The 27,810-nt window shown below is 30.2% G+C and overlaps 2 protein-coding genes and 1 long non-coding RNA gene across 13 annotated transcripts in view; 2 read left to right on the forward strand and 1 right to left on the reverse strand.

Annotated features, from left to right (window-relative positions):
- Positions 1 to 18,007, forward strand: part of LOC408342 (disco-interacting protein 2) — a 49,547-nt gene extending 31,540 nt beyond the window's left edge. For 5 of the 11 annotated variants that reach the window (XM_006559004.3, XM_006559005.3, XM_006558999.3 and 2 more), the window contains 13 exons: positions 2,902 to 3,039; positions 7,322 to 7,516; positions 8,587 to 9,079; positions 10,097 to 10,433; positions 11,002 to 11,815; positions 12,838 to 13,268; positions 13,355 to 13,586; positions 14,624 to 14,754; positions 15,043 to 15,429; positions 15,642 to 15,977; positions 16,045 to 16,341; positions 16,418 to 16,968; positions 17,124 to 18,007. In XM_006559004.3, the coding sequence (XP_006559067.1) occupies positions 2,902 to 3,039; positions 7,322 to 7,516; positions 8,587 to 9,079; positions 10,097 to 10,433; positions 11,002 to 11,815; positions 12,838 to 13,268; positions 13,355 to 13,586; positions 14,624 to 14,754; positions 15,043 to 15,429; positions 15,642 to 15,977; positions 16,045 to 16,341; positions 16,418 to 16,968; positions 17,124 to 17,376 (4,595 nt within the window). In that variant the 3' untranslated portion in view covers positions 17,377 to 18,007. The remainder of the gene's footprint in view (positions 1 to 2,901; positions 3,040 to 7,321; positions 7,517 to 8,586; positions 9,080 to 10,096; positions 10,434 to 11,001; positions 11,816 to 12,837; positions 13,269 to 13,354; positions 13,587 to 14,623; positions 14,755 to 15,042; positions 15,430 to 15,641; positions 15,978 to 16,044; positions 16,342 to 16,417; positions 16,969 to 17,123) is intronic. The other 6 variants (XM_006559006.3, XM_006559001.3, XM_006559003.3 and 3 more) reach the window with 3 other exon arrangements.
- A 3,351-nt stretch (positions 18,008 to 21,358) lies between these two features.
- Positions 21,359 to 22,870, reverse strand: LOC100578101. Its single transcript, XR_119827.4, has 2 exons — positions 21,570 to 22,870; positions 21,359 to 21,492 (listed from the first exon to the last, which is right to left on the reverse strand). It is a non-coding gene; the product is annotated as an uncharacterized LOC100578101 (long non-coding RNA).
- Positions 22,871 to 23,759: 889 nt separating this feature from the next.
- The window catches only part of LOC725581 (band 3 anion transport protein), a 58,848-nt gene continuing 54,797 nt past the window's right edge, over positions 23,760 to 27,810 (forward strand). Inside the window, exon 1 of the mRNA XM_026444050.1 lies at positions 23,760 to 24,302. The gene's annotated coding sequence lies outside the window, so the exon portion shown is untranslated. The remainder of the gene's footprint in view (positions 24,303 to 27,810) is intronic.

Genomic DNA, 27,810 nt, shown 5'->3' on the forward strand with positions numbered 1-27,810 from the left:
TAGTAACGTTTTCAAAGATGGCTTACGAGATATTCGTTATTTGTTTCCTATTTTTCCTATCTTTTTACTTTTTTCTATTGTTTTTTTTTCCCTTTTTTTTTTTTTTAATTTAATAATAATTCTGACCAGTCTTCAAAATGCACTATAATTCAGGAATTTTTAGACACCCGAATCAATTGCGGAGGAAAGTTGCTGATCGTTAAAATCCTTTTGCGACTAGCAAGTTGCTGCGACACGTGCAGCCACTTCTATGGGATCATTGCGAATAATGAACGTTTTCTCTATGAAAGAGACAAAACGAAGTGTCTAGTTGTTTATCCGGAAGATGATAATAAAATGATAATAAAATATTCATTAATATTCACTAAACAAATAAACTCGATATTTTATCGTTTTAAATTTCTTATTGTTTTGTATTAATTTAATATATGGTTTACTACATTATGCAAATATTGTATGTCCATTTTTAGTGTTTTCGAGATAAATAAATTTAAAAACGACAAAGGTATTTCAGGTAAATAAATATTTAAAATGTATTTTTTTATTTTATATAATAAAATTATGATTTGAATTTAATTATTAATTTAATTTATTAATTTATTAATTTATTAATTTATTAATATTAATTTAATTTAATTTAATACAACTTAATCGTATCTTAAATTGGTTAGAATTTATAAAATTATAATAATACATATACATATAATTAACATAATAATTAATATATGATAATAATATTTAAAAGGTAGACGTATATTTAACCAAGAAAGAAAAGAAGGATATAATACTTTGAATATGATATTATGATGAAGAAGAATAAAATAAATAATAATTGAAAATATTTTCAATTAAAATAATATGAATAAATAAGTAGTTGTTATTTAGTTTAAAAATATTATGAATCGAAATAAATGGAAGATAGTGTAATGTAATGTAAATTAAATAAATAATAAACTTAAGCAATATGTATGGACATCAACAGTTATGTAATTAAAATAATGGATTCGGAAACGTATGATAAAAATTTTTTTCTAACTTTGATTTTTATATATATAGCATAAAGAATTATTATTCGTTGTATATAAAAATTCATTCAATAAATAAATATGGATATACAATATTTATGTATTAAGCATTAAGATAAATTATATATTATTTATATTGTAACATTCTCAAAATCCGTAAATTTGTCTTGTAATATAATAATAATAATAATAATAATAATAATAATAATAATAATAATAATAATAATCATAACTTTTACTTATTTAATTATTTTATTTAAATAAAATCGTTTATCTACTTATCTAAACGATTTTTCAATGATTTTTCTTGGGAGCATTGATAAGCATTGTTATCAATTTATTATTGAAAATCGATACATATATATATATACGAAAGTATGTATTTGAAATTGCACAAGAATTTACCATCAGCCGGATCATTATTAGAAACGTTTGTTATTAAAAGTTCATAGAAGTAAGATGAAAGACGCGGAATATTTGTCGGTAATAAAAGCGTAAAAGATGCTGATCTGGTGGTTGGTTACCACCAGAGGAAACGCATTGCATTCCAAACGTCTTTGAAAGCTGGTAGAGTTCAAGTTACGTGGAAGTTGTTCTGTCGCCGAGATTAAATCGCGTCACACCAGCCCACCTCCTCTTCCGACCTCTCTGCACCACTGCAGGATTGTGAACAATCGATAAAAGTGAAATCGTCCTCGCAGCTTCCAAAGGTGGAACGACCGATCGTCGATTGCGCCATTTAGACCCCTGCTCGAATGAACGATTCTCTTCAATCTCTCCTTTTCCAATCCGTTCTTTAAAAACATATCCAATTTACAGGGGAAATAATAGAATAATATCGAAACGAATGGACAGGATTAAATTTTTTATATGTAGAATATATTTAATAAGTGAATTTCATTTGAAAACATATTTCAAATTGAACATAAGAAATTAAGACGTGGCTCGGTCGATAAGTAAGTTTCTCTAAAAAGAATAAGAATAAATAGAAAAATATATATATATATTTTTTTTATTATTGACTTAAATAACAGTGATATTCAAATATTTATAACAAAAAATTAATTTAATAAATAAATCTTCAAAAAAATTTGCATTTGATTTTATCAAAAATATTATACTTAATATTAAATAATTTTAATATTTCTTTTAATTACTTGCGGACTTGTGTATTTATTTCGAATTACCGTTATTTCAATAATAATATTTAAAAATATAAATAATATTGATATTTGAAATAATTTTAAATAATGAATTATTTTCTTAATTTTTTATTCCAAATTTGGCAAAAATAATATATTTTATTTTTTAAAAAATATAAAATATTTTAATATTTCAAATATATCTAAATATACACTTTATTTTTTCCATTATATATTATATATTCAAACTTTATTTTTGTAAAATTATTTTAATTTTTTACATTTCAAATTAATCTTCTTGAAACATATTTTTTTCTTATTAATAAATGTACACAATATATTACATATATTACATATAATATCCCAACAAACTTTTTTTTCGCTAATACATATCAAAAACAAAAAATTATAAAAATTCTCCAATATTTGTATAAAATTTATTCCTTATTAAAGAAATTTTCCACAAAGTTTATTTTTACTTCAGAGCAGCATAATCATTGTAACAGTCTCTAAAAGGTTAAACGAAGTAAACTGTCCATCCGTTTCGTGCTATTCGTATCGTATCCAATTACACAACACCAGCCCGAGAAAGTGATAATAAAAACAGTGGTAAAAGTGTCCTTTCTTTGGGTTGTTCAGAGGTAGAGAAGAGGCAAGAACAAAGAGACCGAAACCCGATAGAGAACCCTTCTTTTTTTGTCTATGTGGCGTTGTTGTTGTTGTGTTGCATGCAGGAGGCCGGCTAGTACCTGGAGGAATCGCCAGTCCCCCGGGATCTGGCGGCTCCACCGGAAACACCGGGAATTCGAACTCGGCGGCTGCGAGACGCGGCAATCGCAGACTCACGCGCAATGAGAGCCGCTATCATTCCGGTGAGTACATCACAGCTGGATGATTAAAAAATGGTTTCGAAAAAGGCGAGAAAAAAAAAAAAAAAGAAAGAAAACGTTAACGGGTCTTTTAACCCTCGGACGACGGCGATTCTGTGTGCATTAACCGTTCATTTATTCGAAGCCGCGAACACTCGAATCGAAGTGAAACTGTTAAAATTTATTACTTTGAATAACGGTAATTTTTCGATTATTATCTTTCACTTTTGGAGAAAATCATTGTGGAATATAATTCATACGTGATTTTACATAAAGGGGAAAAAATTCTAGATAAATAGGAATATTTATCCCTAATTTGATTAAAAAAATTAAAATTATGATAAGATTTGATTGTTGCAAGTTATAAATTAAATAATAATAAACTTTTGAGCATATTGGAATTACAGTAAATATCTTATAACTATAAAAATTTTGAATTTATCTATTTCTTATTAATGTAACAATAATATATTCTTAATCTTCTTTTTGAATGAAGTTATATTTATAACATTTTTTTTTAATTAAAATTAAAATAAGATTATACACAATATGATTCAGATTATATTTAATAGGTAAAAGAAATTAAATTTTGTTATATTTGATCTTATTTTAATTAGAGGGACTTTAATTCAACGTTGATTCGAAAAATATTCAAAAAAAAAAAATTTTCATTATTATTATCTCATGAATATCTGGATCAGGTTACATGGCTTGTGTATCGAGCTTAATATATCGAACAGAATCGTTCTTTCCAATAATATGAATATTGCTGTTATAAAATATTTATGTAATTACTTTTTTCCTACAATATTTTTGTTGTTAAGGAAATGAAACAATTATATATAAAAGTTACAATTTGTTTTTTTTTCTGAATTTTCAACTCAAAAGGGAAAATAAATAATTTAAAAATTACAAATACAAGTAAACAAATCTCTTTCATAAAAGTAAACAGTTTCATTTAATTCTTGTTCGATATTCTTGCAAATTGGCTTTTACTTCGTTCGTTGCTTCTTCGTTTCTTCCTTTCCTTTTTCTTTCGTATTAGTCTTCGTAAACGTTTCTTTTTGTTCCCTTTTGCTCGATGCTTTTTATATCCCTATAAAATGATTAAAATTCGAGAAGGCAATTTTATCTTTCTTTTTTTTTTTTTTTCGGAGATAACGCCTTCTTCTTTTATTATTATTCGTTTTGCACGAATACGGGAGTTGTATTTAAGTATTCCGCGCAGTGGAGCAATTCTGTCGCGTATAATTACTTGAGAATATTCAAATTTTATGGAGGAATTAACAACGAGGCCGTCGTCGCAAGGGTTAATCCAGCAACCGTAGAAACTAGAAGCGACAGAGAATTCTCGATCAATAAAATTCTGCGTTGCCATTTTCACCAACTATATCGCGACGATGATGCGAAACTGTGTTTTCATCTACGGTTATATTTATTCGTTATAAGCTCGTAATTAAGAATTGCCCTGTGTAAAGAACTTGAAAGTCAAGTCTGATCTTATCTCTACTTTCAACGATCGTCCTAGAGAATGACAGTTGACAAAAAACGAAAACACAAGAGAGAGAGACTTCACACACTTTTGAAGAAATTTACGATGTATTCGGAAATAAATTGCTTCACAACATCGTTACGTTAGAGTGGGAAGTTTTTTCAGTGGTGGGGATGCGCAGAAACGACTGAGCATATAACGAACAAATATTAACACTCTCATACTCAGTTTAAAAATTGACTTCTTTTATTTTTCGTCAGGCAAATCGATTGAATGTATTGATCGAGAATATGTATCAATTAGATTTTATAAATAGTAGTCGTAATTTAATGTATTTATAGAAACTTAAATAATAGGTTAGAATTCGCTATGACACGCTTGAAAAATCGTAATTTGAATTATTCGTATTGCATTAAGCTCGATTAATAATTCGATACACAAAAACATGCTTAACGAGTGCAAGGAATGTGCTTTCGGTGCGAGTGGTCTCAACTCTGAATAAAGCATTTCCTGCGTTTGAACGCGTATGCGTGCAATTACTTTTAAGCAAATCGTTCAACTTGTAATTATTAGATACGATGGAACTGGTCTATTCTTTAGAATCTTATAATTATGATTATGATCTGTAGATATATAGTTCTTTTTTTTTTTTTTTTTTTTTGCAAATATTCTTTAAGCAATGTTGGTGATTAATTACTATTAGTTGCTATCTAATAAGTTCGTATTTCAATTAAATATTTTTTAATATTATTATATATGAAATGAAATATTTGATATAGATATTATTTTCATGAAATTGAAAATAATCAATTATTGACAACTAACTAAAGAATTATAATTACTAATGTTCATGTTTAATATATTTTATATCCATTATTTAAATTCAATTTATTATTAAAAAAAAAATATTCAAAAATGTAAAATTTTTTTAATAAAAAGTTAAAAAAAAATAAAATTAATATCAAAAATTTTGATATTAATGTAAGTTTATATTTAATATATTTATATGTATTTTAGAATTTCATTTTTTATATTAAATTTAATTGTTTCTAAAAAAAAAAAATTGACGAACTTATTGGATAATGTAGTAATATAAGGGAATATTCTTATAGATGAGCAGAAAAAAGAGATGTACTTTAAAAACTTATAATTTGAAATATTTATTTCAATCTAATTTTTTTTTTTTTTTTTTAGAAAATATTGCAATCAGTTCTCAAAAGACATTAAAACATATGAAATTGATGATAAAATTAACACTTTATCCCTTTAATTTAAAATTTTTAAATTCAAGAATAAATTTTTTACGAGGAAAATTTTTTTAATAAAACATCAAAAATTTAAATTCTAATTTAAATTGTAAATTCTAAATCTTAAAAAAAATATATATTTCATATTTACAATTTTAATTTTAAAAAATATGTGCATAGAAATTATTAAAATTTCAATTCCTATAAAAAAAAAAAATCTTGAAGAACGTCTCTTTTATCTTACTCATCGATGAAAAAAAACCTGCTTAACGTAGTATGTATCTACAACTAGGCATGGATCAAATATATTGGAGTCGAAAGAGCTTTCTTGATCGCTCGCGGGTTGATACTGTTACATTGGTGGTGTTCGACGGTACGGAACGAAAACCGAACGGTTCTCCGTGCGTAAAAGTCCGTATAGGAACTTCATTTGTACAGAGGCAGAGCGAAGCTTGACCGGCACACAAGCAATCTCACAGCTGGTGCACCGTTACTGCTCGATGAGGATGAGCGTGGAGCGCAGAAGATAAGCCCATCAGAGAACGTCTGAATGCGGTTAAACGTAAATGCGTTCGGGGAATCAAAAAAAATCTCGACATCCGTTTTCCTTTTTTTCCGTTTCTAATAATGCTTGAAAATGCTAAGATCTCAATTCCAAAGTTTAGAGAAAAATTAATCAAAAATATCTTGATATCTGTTTGATTCATTCTGTCTTGATATCTACATTTTTCTAAATATCATTTTTTAATACAAAAATCTTGTAAAATTTTTATATCTATATTTGATATATTGTCTTTTGTATTTAAATTTAAAATTGGATAGATGTTGTTATATCAAAGAAAAAAAAAAAAAAAAGAATTATTAAATTTAAAAATTAACGTGTCTTTAAATGTCATTTTTAATATCAAAGTGTCCATTTGTTACGTTTCTTTGAAAAACTTATCCAAGAGTTATGTTAAATCGGATACTCGAGAGAGAATGCAAAACGATATTTAAGATTGATTGAATGTAGAGCGAAACGTAATAAAAGATTAGTAGTGGATTCGGTCAACGAGTCGTTGTATTTCCGGTCTAAGTATATTTCTATCGTTATTACGACATTGTACAACATCGGGACGCAGTTTGTTACGTAGAGCAGTTACTCTGTTGCACGTGAGAGTGCACACGCGTGTACCGGTGAAAATAAGATAATTCGATACGGCGATTTCTTGAAAAATTCTAGATGAATTACTTGGAGGAAATTTTTGTTACGTATAAATTTTCCGAATTTTTCCCTCATGAAACAAGCTTCACTTTTATAAGCTTCGAAATAAATGAAGTATCTATATCAAGGAAGAAAAAAAAAAAAAAAAACTTGTCAATAACTGAAACAATTAGACATTGCGTTGAAAGCTTTGCCGCATACGACGTAGATCAAGGTGTTGAACTGTAGCAAGATTTTTTTTCGCGTGTCTTTTCTTTATATTAGCTCATAATGATTATAATATATATTTACGAAAAACTGTGATCTTGGTTCGATTTGATTATTCGACTCTGAAATACACAGAGGTGCGCCAGGAGGCGGTGCAACAAGCTTTGGCAGCAATGCAGGGTCGTCCGAAACCATCTTTACCGATGCCATCGAAAAGAACCTCCGTGATGGCCAGAAGTCCCGACAGAGAGCGCCGCGATAGTGGAGAATCGAGTAGCGACGAAGACAGCGTTGTTACCGAAGAAAGTCCTGGTGCTGGTGGTCCAACGGGTATATGTCCTTCAATCTCATTATCTCTCTTGGTTTCCTTCTTTTCGATTACTTCACATATTTGTTCGGCTAGCCGAGCTTCATCCTTTATCTATTTGCATTCGGCAAATGATGGAACTGGTTATGCGACTTTTTCATTGAATGGAGAAACTGTTTGGATTCGTGTACTTAATGCAAATCTGTTGTCGAGATATTCGAGACAACAGACTTCTTATATACGGTGAATGTTGAATAACTGCGAAAGATTGGAAAACGAAACTTTGCAATTATCCAACAAAGATTTTATTCCTTTTTCTAGAATGCTTCGATCGAAAAAAAACATCGGTAAAACAGTACTAATACAAGTTATAAATAAACATTTATAGTGCAATTGTTTGCATCAATTTCAATGATCTTAAAATATATTATCAACATTGAATTCATTTATATTCATTGCTTGGCTTTAAATTTCAAATTGTGTAAAATTTGATAGTACATATATATTTCTGTTTCTTCTAATAGATATTGATCTGGCAGTAAGATATAACCTAACTTTGCTTCATTAAATGTACATTATTAAACAATTATAATTTAAAATAGAAAATGAATATTGAAAGTTACGATTCTTTTTCAACAATCATTTACGATATGAATATATTTTTACATATATCTCAGAAATTTATCCAAACAATAATTAATATATACGTATAAGTAAAAATTGTGCTTGACTATATATTTGAAGATCATTGAAATCTATGAAGATCGATGTATTTCAAGATTTCTCTGCTTAAAATAAAATCAAACACGATATAATACGAACGATACTTAACGAGATTGAAATTAAAATTGCCTATTAAATACGTAAATACAAACTGAAATAAATTTACCATCGATAGTATTGTCTCACCGATATTTGATCTCGAGTCGAATTACATTGCTCGCATATCGCGATGTGTTAAGAAGACTCCCTTCCCATTGGTGGAGAATTTTTCGCAATTACACCGTAGACATAAAATATCGATTGTAGCTTGTTAAACATCATCGAAGAAATAACGCTAGAGAGAAGTGATTCATGGAAGGGGGAATTTTAGGCACAGGACTGTCGGATACCAGCAGCACCGGTTCGGCGCGAGACACGCCTCCGCCTCCGAGACCACCGGCTAGGAGACCTCCTGGTGCGGACATTACCGACATCGCGGAATACACGCCCCACGCGTACTGCAACATCCAGCCCCCGGACGTGACGCACACAAGCAACACACCGGCCGCTCAACAGTCGGCCAGGCGACCGGGCGCCGACCGTGTCAATCGTTACCATGTGGTCGAGGATCAGAACAACACCGGGACTACCGGCCGTTGGAAAGTGTCAGCGAAAATTCAACAATTGCTCAATACATTGAAACGGCCGAAACGTCGCCCATTGCCCGAATTCTACGAGGACGACGACATCGAGCTCGAAATCGCGGCCAATCCCAAAGACCCGAACGCCCCGAAACCCGAGGGCGGTTCTATGACCTCCGCGGTCGGTGAACCAGTATCGGTCGCCGCGGGCCTGCCGAGGTCACTCGAGGTCGCCATACAGAGGTAAGCAACCGGGCGAGTCGATTACACTTTTCAACTTTCTTCCTTTTTTTATTTTTAGGTACAGTGGAGAACGGATTACGAAATTTTTTAGCGGTTAATCTAGCCGTCTGAACTAATTGTTATTGCATCGTTGAATTTTTAATGTCATTTATATGTTATAAAGTTTTATTAATATTCGTCGTCGATTTAAGTGGAGAAAAATTACAATTAATCATTTTTTTATCCTCAATTGTTCAATATTGTAAACTGTATCTATTTACAAAGGTATTGAATAGATATAGTAAGATTAAGAATAAAATAAAATTTGTTGCAGAAATTCAAATTTCTATAATTTTTATCATATAGTACTTTAATCTGATATAAATCTGATAGAATTAAGTTATTTTTAAATATAGTGAAAATTATAGAAATTTAAATATTTGCAATTAAATTGGACTATATATGTTTAAATTGAATCAATCTATTATGTATTTTTTTGCTTATTTCTTTTATATCTATATTTGAAATAAAAAATTAACATTGTTATATATATTTATATCAGTGAATAATTATTATTTGAAAATTGTTATTATTATGAATTTTAAACACAATAATTGAAATACTTTCATATCACAATTCATTTAATTATTATTAATTGTAAAACATATTGGAAAAAATTAGATAAATTTCACATTATATTATAAATCTTTTTTACTTTATAGTGTGTTTAAAAATAAAATTATTTTTTATCCTATTAAAAATGCATTTTCCTGTAAATATGAGAGGAAATGGAAATTTTACAGAATGTTGTATAGAATTTATAATTTTGTTATAAAGATTGGATTATATTTCTAAAAAGGTTTAACTCTCTATTGCATGAATCTACTTAATCTACTTAAAAATAAAACAATATTCTAACAGCATTCTTATTTTTTAAAATCTTTGAAATTTAAATCTTCAATTGGAATGCAATAGAGGGTTAAAAAACACTCTCATGTAATATCTGGAAAATGTTTCATAAAATGTTTGTCATCGCAGGTATGGTTCAGCATCATACAAAGCACCAGTGGCGACCGTTCTTGATCCAAATGGCAAGCTTTGCGTAACATTGACCTATGGAAAACTTCTAAGTCGTTCTCACAAGATAGCCTACACACTATTAAACAAGGCTCTAAGTCGTGGCGGTGATTGTTGTTTAAAACCTGGGGATCGAATTGCCTTGGTTTATCCAAACAACGATCCGATAAGCTTCATGTGCGCCTTCTATGGTTGCCTTCAAGCTGGTATTGTACCTGTGCCCATCGAAGTTCCTTTAACTCGTCGAGACGCAGGTTCCCAGCAAATCGGTTTCCTCTTGGGCAGCTGTGGAATTCAGGTGAATTAAAAGGAATAATTCTGTTAGTAATTATTTAAAATAGAATAGTTATCTCATCACACATCTTTATGACTTTCTTTCTTTTATGTTTTTTTAAAATTATTAACAAAATATTTTATATCAACATCATATTTTTAAGATCTGGAACGGATTTGAACTTAAATTAGATAGGAATTGAATTCCATCTTTAATCCAAGCTCTTTTTAACAATTGCACAGGGTTTGAATTTATTTATCCTTGTATTGGAACTCAATCAAAATTACTAAACATTTCTATATAACTATTAACTGGATCTTCTGAGATTCTTATTAAATTTAAACTAATCTATTCTGAACATCTAAATACAATATCCAAACCTATTTCATCAAAATATTTACATGACATAGAGAATAAAAAATATTTTTGTATGCATCTCAAAAATTAATTATGCATAAAAAATATTATTGAGTGACAAGTCATCATAAAAACTTGTTAAATTGATTACCAATAATTTTCTATAATAATTATTATAGAAAATATTATATTATAATTCTATAATATTATTCTTGACTATATATATCATTTCTAGGTGGCATTAACCAGCGAAGCTTGTCTGAAAGGTCTGCCAAAGACGGCTGCAGGCGAGGTAGTAGCATTCAAAGGTTGGCCAAAGCTCCATTGGTTTGTCACAGAGCATTTGGGCAAAACGCCGAAGGATTGGCTACCGCCACCTCGGTTAACCGACGACACACCGGCGTATATAGAGTATACCACGGACAAAGATGGGTCGGTGATGGGTGTGACAGTGACAAGATCGGCGATGCTGGCACATTGTCGAGCTCTGACGCAAGCCTGTGGCTATACGGAAGGAGAGAACGCCGTGTGCGTTTTGGACTTCAAACGGGAGGTTGGTCTGTGGCATAGCACCCTCACCAGCGTTCTGAACGGGATGCACGTGATTTTTATCCCGTACGCTCTGATGAAAGTAAATCCTGCGAGTTGGATGCAAATGATCACCAAGCATCGTGCTAGCGTAGCTGTGGTCAAGTCTCGAGACCTTCACTGGGGCCTCTTGGCTACTAAAGATCATAAGGATATCTCGTTGTCATCACTGAGGCTGTTGCTGGTTGCCGATGGTGCTAATCCCTGGTCTCTTTCCTCGTGTGACCAATTTCTCTCAGTTTTCCAGTCCAAAGGCTTGCGACCAGATGCTGTCTGCCCGTGTGCATCCTCCAGCGAGGCTCTAACGGTGTCCGTCAGGAGACCAGGCCGAGCTGGAGTAAACGCTACTGGACGTGGTGTCCTCTCTATGTCTGGGTTGAGTTACGGTGTTGTTAGAGTAGATCAAGAGAATTCTCTTACCTCTTTGACTCTTCAAGATTGCGGCCAAGTCATGCCCGGAAGTAAGTTTTCACCACAAACATCCATGCACATAATAATAATCTGATTAATTGTCGCGCGATGAGAATATGTTGTCTTAAGTTTCTAATTGCATATGATTCAAAAAATTCGAGTTCCTCCTTAAACAGTAAAGATTTAAGTGAGCAGAAAGTGTGACAATTAATCAGAAACTATTAAAGTAAATTTGAGACATTTATTATTGTGTGATTAATCTTTTCTTGAAGGTAAAATAATTTGTTACATGATATATAATTTAAACAACAGAATCCTTTAATCTTACATTCTCTGAAAATACTATATTTGTGAATAAAAATAAGAATAATTAGAAATTAAAATAATATTTATTAACTTTCAATAATTTGAGACATTTATTATTGTGTGATTAATCTTTTCTTGAAGGTAAAATAATTTGTTACATGATGTATAATTTAAACAACAGAATCTTTTAATCTTACATTCTCTGAAAATACTATATTTGTGAATAAAAATAAGAATAATTAGAAATTAAAATAATATTTATTAACTTTCAATAATTTGAGATATTTATTATTGTGTGATTAATCTTTTCTTGAAGACAAAATAATTTGTTACATGATATATAATTTAAACAACAGAATCTTTTAATCTTACATTCTCTGAAAATACTATATTTGTGAATAAAAATAAGAATAATTAGAAATTAAAATAATATTTATTAACTTTCAATAATTAGAAATAGTTGTATATTTATGATTATAGCACATTATAGCAACAAAAACAATAAATCATTTTTTTTTTAATATAATTTAATATATTAGTAATATTTTCTTTTTAAAATTTACTTTTCAATTTTCTTTATATCATTGTTATATATAATAATACATGTACATTACTTTGTTAAAATTATAAATATCTTAAATTGATCTATTTGATATTTGAAATAAAACTTCAAGAAGAAATATCGTATTTCGACTCATACTCAACACTCCCAATAATAATTAAAAAAAAAAAAAAATCAAATTGACAATGCTTTCCTTCTCTATAGGTATCGTAGTGGTAATCAAAATGGAAGGACAGCCATTCATCTGCAAAACGGACGAAGTAGGCGAGATATGCGTGCATAGTTCAGCGACTGGAAACCAATATTGGGGATTACAAGGATTGACGAATAACACGTTCAAAGTTTCCCCACTTCAAGCCGATGGAAGTCCGCTTGGCGATGTGGAATATACTCGTTCTGGTTTATTGGGTTTCCTGGGCCCTGGTGGTCTTGTGTTCGTTTGCGGATCGCGCGATGGTCTTATGACTGTCACCGGAAGGAAGCATAACGCCGACGATATTATCGCTACAGTGTTGGCCGTCGAACCCATGAAATTTATTTATCGCGGGAGAATAGCAGTTTTCAGTGTACGTGTCCTGAGAGATGAACGAATATGCGTCGTTGCGGAACAACGACCCGATTGCAGCGAAGAGGAAGTATGTTTTTTTTTTTTTTTTTACAAAATTCATTATTTTACACTTACTGTTCTCTCTTTATATATATATAAAACTTATTCCCACAGAGTTTCCAATGGATGTCTCGTGTCCTCCAAGCGGTAGATTCCATTCACGCGGTTGGAATATATTGTTTGGCATTGGTCCCGCCAAATTACCTCCCGAAAACGCCGCTAGGCGGCATTCATCTGTCGGAAACGAAACGACGTTTCTTAGAGGGTACCCTACATCCGGCTAATGTTCTTCTTTGTCCGCACACTTGCGTTACGAATCTACCGAAACCACGCGAAGTCCATTCAGGTAAGAGATTGCATATTCACCTGTGAGTACTATTCCCGAAAACCAGGTGTCGATTAAAGTTACGGACTTTCGATGAATTACATGAATGTCAGCAAGTACAAAGACATATATACACTTTTTTTTTTTTTTCGTTGTAATATTACTTCGTTTCTTTTCTTTGCGTATTACAATTTAAGCGAAAAACCCAAGAAATTGATACGTGAAATTCAATCAATCTAATGTTAGATAGAATTTGGTGATATGGAAAAATTGGAAAATTTCATCAATTTGTTGGATAATTTCGCTTAAATATACATATATTATATATATATATGAGAATGATTAATGGGAGAATGAATGAGCAGTTTCTTTATTATTAATTCGCGCGATTATCGAATTTCGCTCTATTCAAAAATTCTCATTAACGCGAAGGAACGTAACACTTATATATACGCTTTCTTATAAAGTTATCAGTAGGCTTCAGTAACTTAGCACAAATGTACAAAGTATATAACTGTCTCTTGCTACATATCATGTATTGTTAACCCCCACCCAACTAAAATATTTAATGCTTAGCATGTTGTTCTATTATTTTTGCCCTTCTTTCTTTTGGCTGAGTTCCGAACACCCTGTAGCAGTCCTATAGACGAATTATTTCTTAGCGATGTGAGATTTTTTTTTTTTTTTCCTTTCATCTTTTTCGTATATATATATATATACAAACGTATATATATCTAATAACTTTTAACTGTGCATCCATGATGAAGAATATATTTTTTTATACGAATGCTTTTAATTAATTTCACATCGCTATTTTTCATCGTACGTTTGAAGAAGCACTGAATTATTTTGTTTATTAAGTATGTACAGTCCATGGAATGCCCAAAGCACGTCTATTATAAAGAACGTGCGTTTAATCACCTTTCGACATATAACGAACCAGTTCACGTACCTAGCTTTGATTTTCCGGCCTCAGTCAGGGGAGAGTGTGTGAGCTACTCATTATTGGGTTGAGTGTTTGTGTTGGTTTACTAACGGAATGGTGCGGGGGCGTGTAGCGGGGGATTCTGTTGCAGACGTTGGTCCGGCCAGTGTCATGGTGGGCAACATTGTTCAGGGTAATAGACTGGCATCGGCTCAAGGACGAGATATGGGTGTCTTAGATGAGGACAGTGATAATGCTAAAAAGGTTGGTCGATATAAAAAGACTTAATTTTTATAATCTTGAAATATGTTGTTAATCATAATTCCAAACAATTTTTTCTTAATAATATATAATACACACTTATATCAGAATCTATAATATTTCAAGATCATTAAAATAGATATAATTTCATAAATATATGATCTCTTTATTTTTGTAAATAATTATCATATTGTTTTTTTATTAGAAAAAAATTTTCTTATTATCTCTTCTTTTATATATATATATTAGTTCTCATTTTGTTTTATTTATATATTACATTTTGATTTTCAGTATCAATTCATTTCGGAAATACTGCGATGGCGTGCTGTCAGTACTTCTGATCATGTAATCTTCACGTCATTAAATGCAAAAGGAGCTGTAGCAACTTCTTTATCGTGCTCGCAATTGCACAAAAAAGCTGAACGAATCGGAAATTTGTTGTTGGATCGTGGAAGAATCAATACAGGAGACCACGTAGCATTAATATTTCCTCCTGGTACAGACTTGATATGCGCATTTTATGGTTGCCTTTATGTTGGCGCCGTGCCAGTTACAATTAGGCCACCTCATCCACAAAACCTCCAAACTACTTTACCAACTGTTCGTATGATTGTGGATGTCAGTAAGTCTGTGCTCGTGCTCACGAATCAAAATATCCTGAAACTATTGAAAACAAAGGTACATTGATACGTTGTGTTTCTAACATTTCTACATATTCTATGCGATGCAATTAATGTTTTGTTTTTAACTCTTTAACTGCTAAACTTGAATAATTTAAATATTAAATTTCATTTATTAAACGAGAATATGAAAATATATTAAATTATGAAAGCAGTTAAAGTGTTAAATTATGTTTTATAAATCGTTAATAATTATTCTCTATAATACAGGAAGCGAACAATGTTGTTGACATTAAGAGTTGGCCAACAATCCTCGATATGGACGACATGCCAAAGAAGAAGTTACCTGTCATGTATCGAGCGCCCACGGCAGAGATGCTGGCTTACTTAGATTTCAGCGTCTCTACAACAGGAATGCTTGCAGGAATTAAAATGTCTCATGCAGCAGTGACGTCTCTTTGTCGTGCCATGAAACTTGCCTGTGAATTGTATCCATCCAGGCATATCGCTCTGTGTTTAGATCCTTATTCTGGATTAGGATTCGCCCTTTGGTGTTTGAGTAGTATATATAGCGGTCATCATTCCATACTTATACCACCGTCTGAGGTTTGTTCCTATAAATTATTCGTAAACACGAGAATCAAAGAAATGTTTTTAATATCTTTCTTTGTAGGTTGAAGTTAATCCAGCCTTATGGTTATCAGCAGTTAGTCAATCCAGAGTAAGAGACACGTTTTGTTCTTACGGTGTAATGGAGTTGTGTACCAAGGGTCTCGGTTCTTCTGTTCATGCTCTAAAAGCAAGAGGCGTTAGTTTGGCCTGCGTCAGAACGTGTGTTGTCGTAGCTGAAGAAAGACCTCGAATCGCACTTACTACGAGCTTCAGTAAACTTTTCTCTGCTCTTGGTTTAAGTCCACGTGCTGTCTCGACTTCTTTCGGGTGTAGAGTAAACACAGCTATTTGCTTACAGGTTTGATTACTTATAAATTAACATGTTACAAAGTATTGATGTTTTTAATTTATTAATTAATATTGTTGAAACATAGGGTGCATCGAGTCCAGAACCTTCTACAGTATACGTTGATCTCCGCGCATTGCGCAATGACCGAGTATCTCTAGTTGAAAGAGGTAGTCCACATTCTTTATGCCTGATGGAATCGGGTAAATTGTTACCTGGAGTGAAGGTGATTATTGCCAATCCAGAAACGAAAGGACAATGCGGAGATTCTCATTTAGGAGAAATTTGGGTGCAATCTGCTCATAATGCCAGTGGCTATTTCACGATATATGGTGACGAGAGCGATTACGCTGATCACTTCAATGCCCGTCTCGTAACTGGGAATACAAATGAAGTTTACGCCAGAACTGGTTATCTTGGTTTCTTAAGACGTACCGAAAGCGTTCAGCAATCGGTTATCAGTGATATTCCTGGTGATACTTCTGCCGAAGCGGATCTTGTTCCTGGCGATTCTGAATTACATGATGCTGTGTTCGTAGTTGGTGCCCTCGATGAGGCCATTCTACTCAGAGGAATGCGATATCACCCGATTGACATTGAGAATAGCGTGATGAGATGTCATAAGAAAATAGCAGAATGGTAAGTGTGCGTGTAGATGCAAACGTGTTGAAAATTGTAAATCAATTATTACAACAATATTATTATAATAACAATAAGAAAGAAGCAATATTAAGCATAATCCATAATTCTTCTATTTATTGATTGTAAATACAAAATATTTATACGATTCACAGTGCCGTATTTACATGGACCAACCTCCTAGTAGTAGTGGTGGAACTTGACGGAAGTGAAAGCGAAGCTTTAGATCTCGTGGCATTGGTTACCAGCGCTGTTCTAGAAGAACATCATCTGGTAGTCGGTGTAGTGGTCGTGGTGGATCCTGGAGTAGTTCCAATAAATTCGCGTGGTGAAAAGCAACGAATGCACTTGCGTGATGGTTTTCTAGCGGACCAACTCGATCCAATCTATGTGGCATATAATATGTGAGGAGAAAACGCAGAAAATGCATTATCTACTGAACAAAAAAAGACTGGTATCGTAGTTTCCAGTCATGTTTTTACTCCCATGTCGACACGTAGATACTCCCGATTCGAAATCATAAACTGCATTTCAAATTTTTATTCTCTCTCATGGAAGTCGACTTTCCTATGGAGAAACTGGAATATATTACAAGGACTCAACGTATTTTTAAAGCGAACGTCGTCCCTAAACAATTTATATTCTTCTTTTGTAAGAAGAACGCGTATATTTAAATTTTTTATCTCGTTAATATGTTAAAGAAGAGTAAGAAAGTTTGTAATACTTCGAAATTTTCAACACTCGGTTATCACCAATCCTTATCATTAGTAACAGAAAGTATTTCTTTCTGTTATATTAGAAATAATCATCATTATATGAACAACTATTAGATACATAATTTTATATATAATTGAGAAACAGGGACGATATAAAAAACCGCTTTATATATTCTGACAAACAATTTATTCATAAAAAGTCACCAATGAGGAATTCTACTTCAAATAACGATAATCTTGAGACGACATTCGAAGCATTATTAAAAGACTTAAAAGAGTAACGAGATTTACATAATTGCACATACAATATTAACGATTCTAAAGCCACAAAAAAAGAAAAGAAAGTATAGTGAATCAACAAAATATTTGCACATTTTTTTTTTTTTTTTGAAATGTCAAAAGAAAGTAACATATTAATACGAAATATATTCTTTAATATATTTTAATATATAAAATTGGTATATACTTTCAAAACTTTCAATTCTGAAAATTCATAATTATTTAAATTGTTTTTTTTATAAAATAAATGTTCATTATTTAATGCTTTTAGAGCATGTAATGACATTTTTCCAAAATATACATGCAAATAATTATGAATAATTACAAGTGTGCCAATATTTTTCTTAATTGTAAAAAATTTATTTTTCTTCTTTTATTTTCTTTAACATAATTGAAAGATTTGAAAGTATATGTTAGTTCCATATATTGAGAAATATTAAATCTATATCTGTATTAATATATCATTGCAATCATGTATCATATATGAAAATATTTCAAGAAAAGAATGTGTGTTAATATTATTTTGATTCACTATATATGAAATTAATTTTCAATATCTTAAAACTTCAGACTGCCACGGACAAGTATATACAGCTCAGACATGATTCAGCTGTTTTCGCTAAAATCGTGCTTTTATACATTATATTATCTGAATGTTAAAATGACGAATATCATTCATTATTTATCAACGACATCAGAACGGTAGTGAGCTTTTTTACAAGATGAAAAATGGAAAATATTATTTTAACAAAAGCGAAACTTTAACAAGTATATTTCATTAAGAGATTACACTCTATGAAAATGTGAATAATTATTCCACAAACTACGTACAGGTATATATAACTATGTCTATTAGAAAAAGTAAATGAATTTGATACACTTTATGGTAGAGTCGTGTAGCTTAACAATTTTTTACTACGTAAAGTAATGGTTAGTTACAACATAATCATACTATTGTAACGTTTTAAAGTAAAAAGTTTTAACTATTAACATTTTTTCTAATACATTGTTGCTGGAAAAGCATATGCAGTTCGCTATCGCTCTGACTAACTAATTTTATTATTATACATTTCGTTTACAAACAAATTTCTATGTTGTTGATATCTTACAACGATTTCGTATGAATCGATTTTGAAAATATGACCGAGTGATTTCAAATTAGCAAGAAGTTTAATTATATTTAGCTGCGTTGCGCACAACATCGCACTTTTATACGTTTTAAAATATTTATATTATATTCTACAGCACGTAATAAATTTGAAATACGGTATGATATTTATTCCAATGTACTTCTTTTTTATATTAACGTCCATAAGAATATTTTTCTTTTTTTTGATCTTAGAAAAAAAAAAGTACATAGAATAATATATTTTTAACTTTGCGAAATTAGAAAATGATTTATTACGTGCTGAGAGAGGGTACACTTTAAAAACCATCTGGAAACCCAATTACTTGGCCAATTTTTCCATAAAAAAAAAAAAAAAAAGAGAGACTAGGACAACAGTAAGGCGAATTCGCATCTCAGGGTTTTAGATCGTTTATACAAACGATAATATAGAAAGTGAAACTATTTAGAACAGAGTCTTTTGGATAACATTTAAAATAAAAAAAAACAAGGAATACGATAGCACAAAGCATTCAAGCAAATATACAATCGAAGTAGATAGTATCGATGCGTCTTACTCTGCAATTTCAAACTTTAGTCTATATGGAAAAGTTACCCTCGAACTCTATAAATATCGGTGAATATATGCGCCAAAAATTTACATATGCGCTAACTTTCTTTTTCTTCTTACCTTTTATGCACAAATGCATTCTATTCGTGAAACTGGTCTATTTTGACTAAAGCTCAATCTATGTAAATCAACGATACTACGATAATCGACTTTTAGGTTAGAATTATCTTTGCGCTTTATTTTTTCATTAAGTAAAATTTTTCGTAACTAAAATTTCATTATATACAACGTAATTTCGATAATCAATTTTTCTTATCTCTTATAGATTACATTGTATGTATTGTATGTAGTCTTACAGATTATATTCCTCTTAGTTAAAACAGATTATTGATTCTCAAATTAACAAAAAAGAAACGAATGAATTCAGATTACAACGAGTAAAATATTGAGAACGTATAGATTAGATCGTTGGCCTATCCATAACTTTTTACAATTCTATTCTTTTATTTTATCTAAAAATTAGAAAAAAGTTCAGAATTACAATTCAAACCTGAAAGTCGAAAGTTGTATCGTTTCCTTCCTCGTTTCTTGGAATTTTATTATTTTTGAGACTTTTTCTATTGATATGTACATTTGTTGATAGTTTTATAATTTTATATTCTTATTTTAATATAACACATTTAACTACAAGACGTGCACTGTTCCAAGGGCACCGATTGTTGCAGAGAGAAACACATTGCGATTAAAACGAAACAAATTTGTCAATTTTTTTTTTTTTTTTGCGTTAAAGGCTCGTATTAAACTTCGTACGAAAGTAGACACGTATCGTCATTGTTCTACATATCATAATCTTATTTCTCTTTTTTAATTTCACACTGTAACAATGTAATTCAATTTATTCAAGATTTCAATTTGAATTGCATTATTAACAATTTCTTTCAACATATAAAAATTTTATACGAGATAAAATTAAAATTAAGGCCTATTTTTAGAAAAATGGATAAATATTTTGTATAATATTTTTTTGTATAATAATTGTATCGTTATATTTTAAGTCTACTTTAAGATATACAATCTTTTAAATCTCGATGCGTTTGAATAAAAAAAATTAATCGCACAAAGCGTGTCTATAAGTAAATACGAAGTCATTGATCAAATAAGAATTCGAGCCTCATAGTTGAAAGACGCTTTTATCGGCGAACAATTGCGATTATCGACGATAACCTCGATTAGCGTGCGTAATTCACAAATATTATAATTATCCCCAGATTCCGGGGCGTCCATTTACAGGCGCCCATGTAAATAGGTATAGAAACAGGCGTATTAGAAATCTTTTTTTTTTTTTTTTTCTTTTTGACACGTCTTACATTTCTGACAATTACTGTACTCGTATTCGCGAACACAATTTTAATGTTTGTCAATACAAAAAGTATTCGATTATAAAATTTCTTTTAACCTAACTTTGGTAACTCAGTGTAACACGGTTACAGTGAAGAATTATTTGATATTCACAATGAGAATAGAAGAAAATGTAAAACGTTTCAAGTTTTAAAGGTTAAGCACGGTTTTATCGATTCGTTTCCTCCTTCTCTTTTCTTTTTTGTTTTAATGATTAAGGTATCGTGCCATGTCACCTTGCGTCCTTTTGCACTTTTACGCACAAAGAAACATCCGTGATAAGAAATAACGATGCGCGCGACTTTACATAATCATACTATCAGTGTTCACCGTACACAAATTTGAGAATCCGCGCAAAAAAACGCTTCTTTGTACGTAAAAGATCTAGAAACACAGCGGTGCACCCCGATCACAGTAGGAATGTGCAGCGTCAAGAACATTTTTATCGAATTTGACTAAAAAAAAAAAGAACCCCGTTATTTTATGTATTACGTAGTAAAGATTTTTTTTTTCGATTACACTATCTACTTACGAAATGTCTTCGTATCATTTCAAAGTACAAATCGAAATCATATTTTTCTCATTTGATTGTTCATTCATTTATTATATATATATATATTATATGTAATCATCTATTTAATGATCTGTCTACGTCTTCAGGGTATTTTTATCGAGCTATGTAACTGAGTGAGAGAGAGCGATTGAGAGTTTTTTCCACAAAAATATTTCATTGAAAAGAAAGTATTTTTCATTCAGACGAGTATATATCACGATAGATTTTGAGCGATGATAATTTGTTTGATATTTAACACGATAACACGAATTAAACCGACCATCCGCTGAAATGGGGTTATGTTACGAGAGAATCGAACGGAAAAAAAAAAAAAGAAAAAACGAAGAAAACGTTACGCAATCCTACGAGTGGGGCTGAGAGTGCGTGCGTGCGAGGAACCTGGTTGTATTATGTATAAATGTTGATAACTAGTTGATAGGAACGTGAAAAATACTTGTCGCACCGTTAAATATGATCGCGCGTTTGTCGCGCGTTCAACTTAGAACAAGGAGGTTAGGTTGGACTTGACTGTCGTCGAATCTTTGAACCTCTTTGAAAGAAATGGTATATCGCGTGATCCTGGACCTGGTCAAGTGGTTCTAGGCTGTGTAAATATTATCCTTGTACCCATTGCGTTTAGAGGTTATTAAGGTACAATATAGTTTGTACGTTGAAATATATATTATATATATATATATATATATATATATATAAATATTACCACACACACACACACAGAGTACTAATATAAACGGTCGCTGTCCTTACCGTAGAGCATTTTGCCTGTATCAATCGGATGAAAATATTAATATTTCATTGTATTCATCTCCCGTTCATCCAATATTATTCCGTTTTTTTCATTCCTCCTTATCTCTTCGATTCGAGACCAGGGAGGAATGAAATAATAATGATGAAAAGAGGACAAAAAACGAGAGATCGAAAAAAACGATATAGACGTCATAGCGATTTCTATAGTCCGTAGCGGACTTTTTTTTTCCTTGTTAAAAAAAAAAAAAGAGAAAAAAAAAAAAAGAAAAAAAAGGAATGAAAAAAAATGCAACAAAGGACATGATTTGAGTCCTTACGGAACGATCGTGTACTAGCGTATCACGTGTTGCTTCGTAAATTACTCGACCCTTTAAATCAAGCGCCTCTTTGTAATCACTCGATATTCACGAGGAGCTTCGCGAGCTACCATCAATAAACGTAATGTACATTTTTTGCAACGAGCCAGATTGTTTTACGTTTCCCCATTATATCTTTTTTTTTACATAAGTATTATTTATTAAATCAAATAAAATCAAAAAATAATATTTGAATTAAAAAAAGCTTTGTTTTCATATTTTATTTTTGTTCTGAATTTTGTAGAGAAAAAAGATTTATTATTAAGAAAATTAATTTTTATTTTTATCAATTGATTAATGTTTTTTTATAATTATACTGCATAATATTTATTTGATTATTCAAAATTGAATGTATGCAAAATTCAAATCGTAAATAATACGTAATTAAAGAAAAAATTATTGCAATAATAATATTAATTTTACTTTTATTTTTATTCATAGAAATATTTTAAAATATTATATTTTTATAAAATATGATAATTATATAATATTTATTGATTAAACATACATAAACATACATTCCAGTATGCATAAAAAAAAACTAAAATTTTTACGTAAAATAATAATTATAATATAAATATATGTATATAAAACTCATAAAAATATATACGTAATTTTTTTATTTCTTTGCAAATATTTTTGAAATCAATGAATTTTTATTTCATTTATAAAAATATAAAATAATCACGAGCTTTAATTCATAGCAATTTCAATACTGTTATAATATTGATTGATTTTTTTTCTTAAAAATTTTCATTTTTCACTGTAGTTGAACTACATATATATTATGTCTATTGAATCAAAGATTGGTCATCAACTACATACATAGGCCATCTATACGAGAATAAATAAAACACATTTTAAATGAAAATTCGTTACGTCTAATTTAACGAGAAACAAAATTAAAGATAATTTCAAATACTTATGTAATACATGATAATAATAAAAAATTAAAATTTTTAACTTGCTATTAAAAAAATAATCTATTAAAAAAACGATTTTGATTAAAAATAATTGTAATTAATTACAATTACGAAAATCACCCCTGTGTATAAAGGCAGAAATTTGAGAGAGCGACAGTGCGTAACAGGCTTTAAACTACACTAGTTCGGAGGTTTTCGCGCGATAAACAGCGAAGCGCCATGATTGGTCGGCGTAGAAATTTGATTCCGTTTCATTCTTTCCTTTTCTTTCTCTCTGTCTCTCTTCTGGTTCGCGTCCACCGGCCGGCGTTAAAGAAAGACCGAGTAACGTTTCCCCAGGGAAGTCGTAAACGACGTCCAGAGAGACTCGAACCGAGCAGTTCCGAACAGTCTGTCAGAGACGGTGCTTTCGCGAACACGATTCTCGTCGTGCGTCGCTTCGTAAACGTGTGTGTACCGGTTCAAAAAAAGTTGTTACACACAGCCTCTAGTTAGACCCCTGGCAACGCGTTGTCGCTTGAAAACAATGACTGTACGTTCCAGTGGTTAGAAGTAAAGAAGAAATTACTGGCACATAGCATTCAAACCGTCTTTTTTTTTTGATCGAGGCCAGACGGCCACACTAGCTCTAGGAACGGCTCGACGCGTATCGATCTCGTACAAGGGTATGTAAACATTTCGATTTTTCTTTTCCGATCGATCGTTGCATGCTCATCAAGTGAAAGGTTTTCTTTAATCCAGAAGATTCGATCAACATTTCGAGATACAATAACTTTGTGGTTAACTTTTATACATTATTAAAATATGCTGTTTCGTCGCATTTGATTATACGTATCAGTGTGATTAATCGCCATTTTAGTTTTTATCATTTGATACTCGATCTGTTGACAATTTTCCGGTAATATAATTACATATGAATTATCACTCAATAGCATTATAATTCTTATCTTAATTGTGTTTTACCATAATTAAATAATAATTTATAACTATTAGTAACACAATTGATAACGTATTGTTTAATATTTCGATGTTGAATTATCGCGTATTTTTCGATTTTATTGGTTACGGATATGTTGTTAAAATAGTACGCTGTTGTACGTTATTTTTTGTGAAAAGAGCCATTGTTGTAGCATTCATGTTTCAAAACGTATTCTTTAGAAAAGATTACATTAAAAAACATCAAAACGAAAAATCTTTTGCTTATTTTTCAAACTTTGAAACGTGACATGCGCTGACGTTCAACATCGTGTTACATATAGTATATTGTATGCACATGTGCATACAACTATAGTTATATTTTTCTTTTTTTCTGTGTAAATATATGTACACGTAAGATTAATTTCAATAAAACTATATCGTTCGTTGTACGATATATTGTACAGTACATCGAAATATATGTTTGTAACACACATGTATGTAACTAAAATGTACACGCAGAATGGTTGAGTTAATGTATTCTTGACAAAGCCAGTTGAACTGGATTTACATATTTTAGAATAGACCGTTGAACGAACTGACATTTTAAATTTTAGAATTCTGTAGATTATATGTATGCATTCGCTTATTATTTTTTTATTCACTTAACTACATATGACCTAAGTTAACCTATAAGTAAAAATTATGCTGACTAATATATATATATATATTAAAAAAAATTAATGTATATATTAAATGTGATACTCTTTCAATAATTCCAATATATGTTTTATAAGTTTTAAATTATATATATTAAATTAATTTGAATTAGTAATTTAAAAAAATTTCTAATTTTTTGAATCTTTTATCTATTTTATTGTTAAAGTATATATATTAATGACTTCTTTTTCATTAATTCTATATAAAAGAATTATTAAATGAATTTTAAAAATATTTTGTGATTTAATCATAAAATCCATACTATATTAAAAATATTAATTCTTTTTATAATTCTATTAATCTCTATAGATATTATCTGTGTATTTCTTGAAGATAGAAAAATTTATGGTTAGCAATTAAGCAATTATAATATAAATATTTATAAAATTGTCGAGTTTTTTCATAAAATATTATTAATAATAGAATAATTTCTATAGCTATAATTAATGGTTAACTTTCATGTGAATTTCTTTAAATAAATTACTTTAGATATTTATACACAATTGGAATTAAAAATTTAAATTTCACAAATTGATGAAGATATTGCATGTACAATGATACACAAAAATATTTGATATATTGTCTATAAAAAAATTTTATAAATATAACAAATTTATTTGCATTATATATACATTTTTTAAATATTATTAGTACATTACAGATACATTACAGATATATAATACAAACATTAAAGTTATAAATTGTAAAGATACAATTGAAACAAATTGTATAAAAGTATATAAAAGTTTATAAAAGTATTTGAACACGTAATTTTTATTTTTTTCTTTTTTTTTATGAAAAAACATTCAACTCTAAGTTATTAGAAAATAAAGAATTATTTTCTTTTAAACTATTTTTTTTCTTATTTATAAAGTAAAGTTATAATAATTCAAAAATTAATAAAAATTATTAATTATTTAAAATTTATCTTTAAAATTAATCATAATTTTGCAGTTTATGCTTGTAATAAACATTTTATAACGAAAATATATATTTTTCGATTTTTCAAATAATTATTAAATTTTTGATATCTTAACATTCATCATATTTTACATTCAAAAGTATTTTCTATATATAATAAATGTTCAAATATTTACTACATTTACTATCCGCTGTTAATTCCATTAAAACATGACTTAAACTCTTAAGACTGCATTCTCTTTACACTCGGATACGTGATGAACATCGAAAACTATCGGTAAATGGCAATGTTGTACCACCTACGTACACTTGGCTTCGTCATAATACTCTTTCCATTTTAAATGGATGGGCAATGGGAAATAATAAATAATACGCTTGCACGTATACATTCGATACGCGAACGTGAAGAAACGATTGCGACAAATCATTCGGTATTCCCGGAACGCGCGTTAAAGGCAGATTTAGATCGATGCTTGTTCAAAAAAATTGGCCACGTGGCCAGTGGCCTTGGAAGAAAAAAAAAAATTCGAAAAAAAAGAAAAAACGAATTATTTTTTCTAAACGAAATTCCTAAACGAAAGTAATATTTAAAAAAAACTAGCATGTTGAGCGAATAAAAAACAAAAACTAAAAAAAACATTTTCGTTACTTGTTTATACAAAAATCAAGAAGTCACTTGGGTGAATAAGAGTACATCCGCCGATTATAAACAATATTGTACACGTGGCCCGCCGAGACTATTAGGTTATGTTTCTCCGTGAACACAATTTAGAGAGGTTTTGCCTCCTCTTTACCTCTATTGCCTGTTGTCTAACCGCTCTCTCGACAATAAGCCGAGATTTTTAATAGCTAGAAAAAAAAAAAAAAAAGAAAATTACGTAATTACTAAGGAATGCGTTTAAAAAAAGAAAAAAAAAAAATTTGCGATAGAACACTATGTGGAAACGATAAATAATCATTGGAAGCTTTCTAGGAAGAAATATTTCGTAAAAATCTCCGTTGATAAAAATAATATATTGGGGAGTGTCAAAGTTTGATATGATTATATTACGTAAGTTATTTCGTACGCGTACGTGACAACATGACGTACATGACAGTCCATTATGATTTCTGTTGGCCCGAATCTTTGACTCTTTGACATACATCCGTGTATTTATTCACTGGAAACGAAGTCGAATTCGTGGTCATAATATAAACGTTTGCGCGGACGTGAAACTGACGATTGATTTACAACAGTTACTATCCTTATAAATAAAAAAAAAATTTTACAGCGAGATTCATTGAAGAAATGAAATATAAATTTTTAAATTATTTCAATTAATATCTCGGTTTGAATAAATTGTTATTAGCGATAAATCTTTTTTCATGATGGAATTTTTAAAAATTCGCGTTTTTGAAATCGTCAATAATCGTAATATTTGATGATAAATTTTTCATAAAATGACCGATTAGAAATATTTGCTTTCTGAATTCTACGTGATTTTAGCGAAAATATATAACTATTATTCTGAAATAAAAAAAAAAAACAATTGATTATACGTAGAGATATTTGTGTTCGAGACACGAAGCAACAAGTAACACGAGTTCGAGAAGGATAGATTTCGAGTTTTGACTCGT

This window comes from Apis mellifera, linkage group LG11 (genome assembly GCF_003254395.2).
Source record: "Apis mellifera strain DH4 linkage group LG11, Amel_HAv3.1, whole genome shotgun sequence".
In the NCBI taxonomy this organism is placed as follows: Eukaryota; Metazoa; Arthropoda; class Insecta; order Hymenoptera; family Apidae; genus Apis; species Apis mellifera.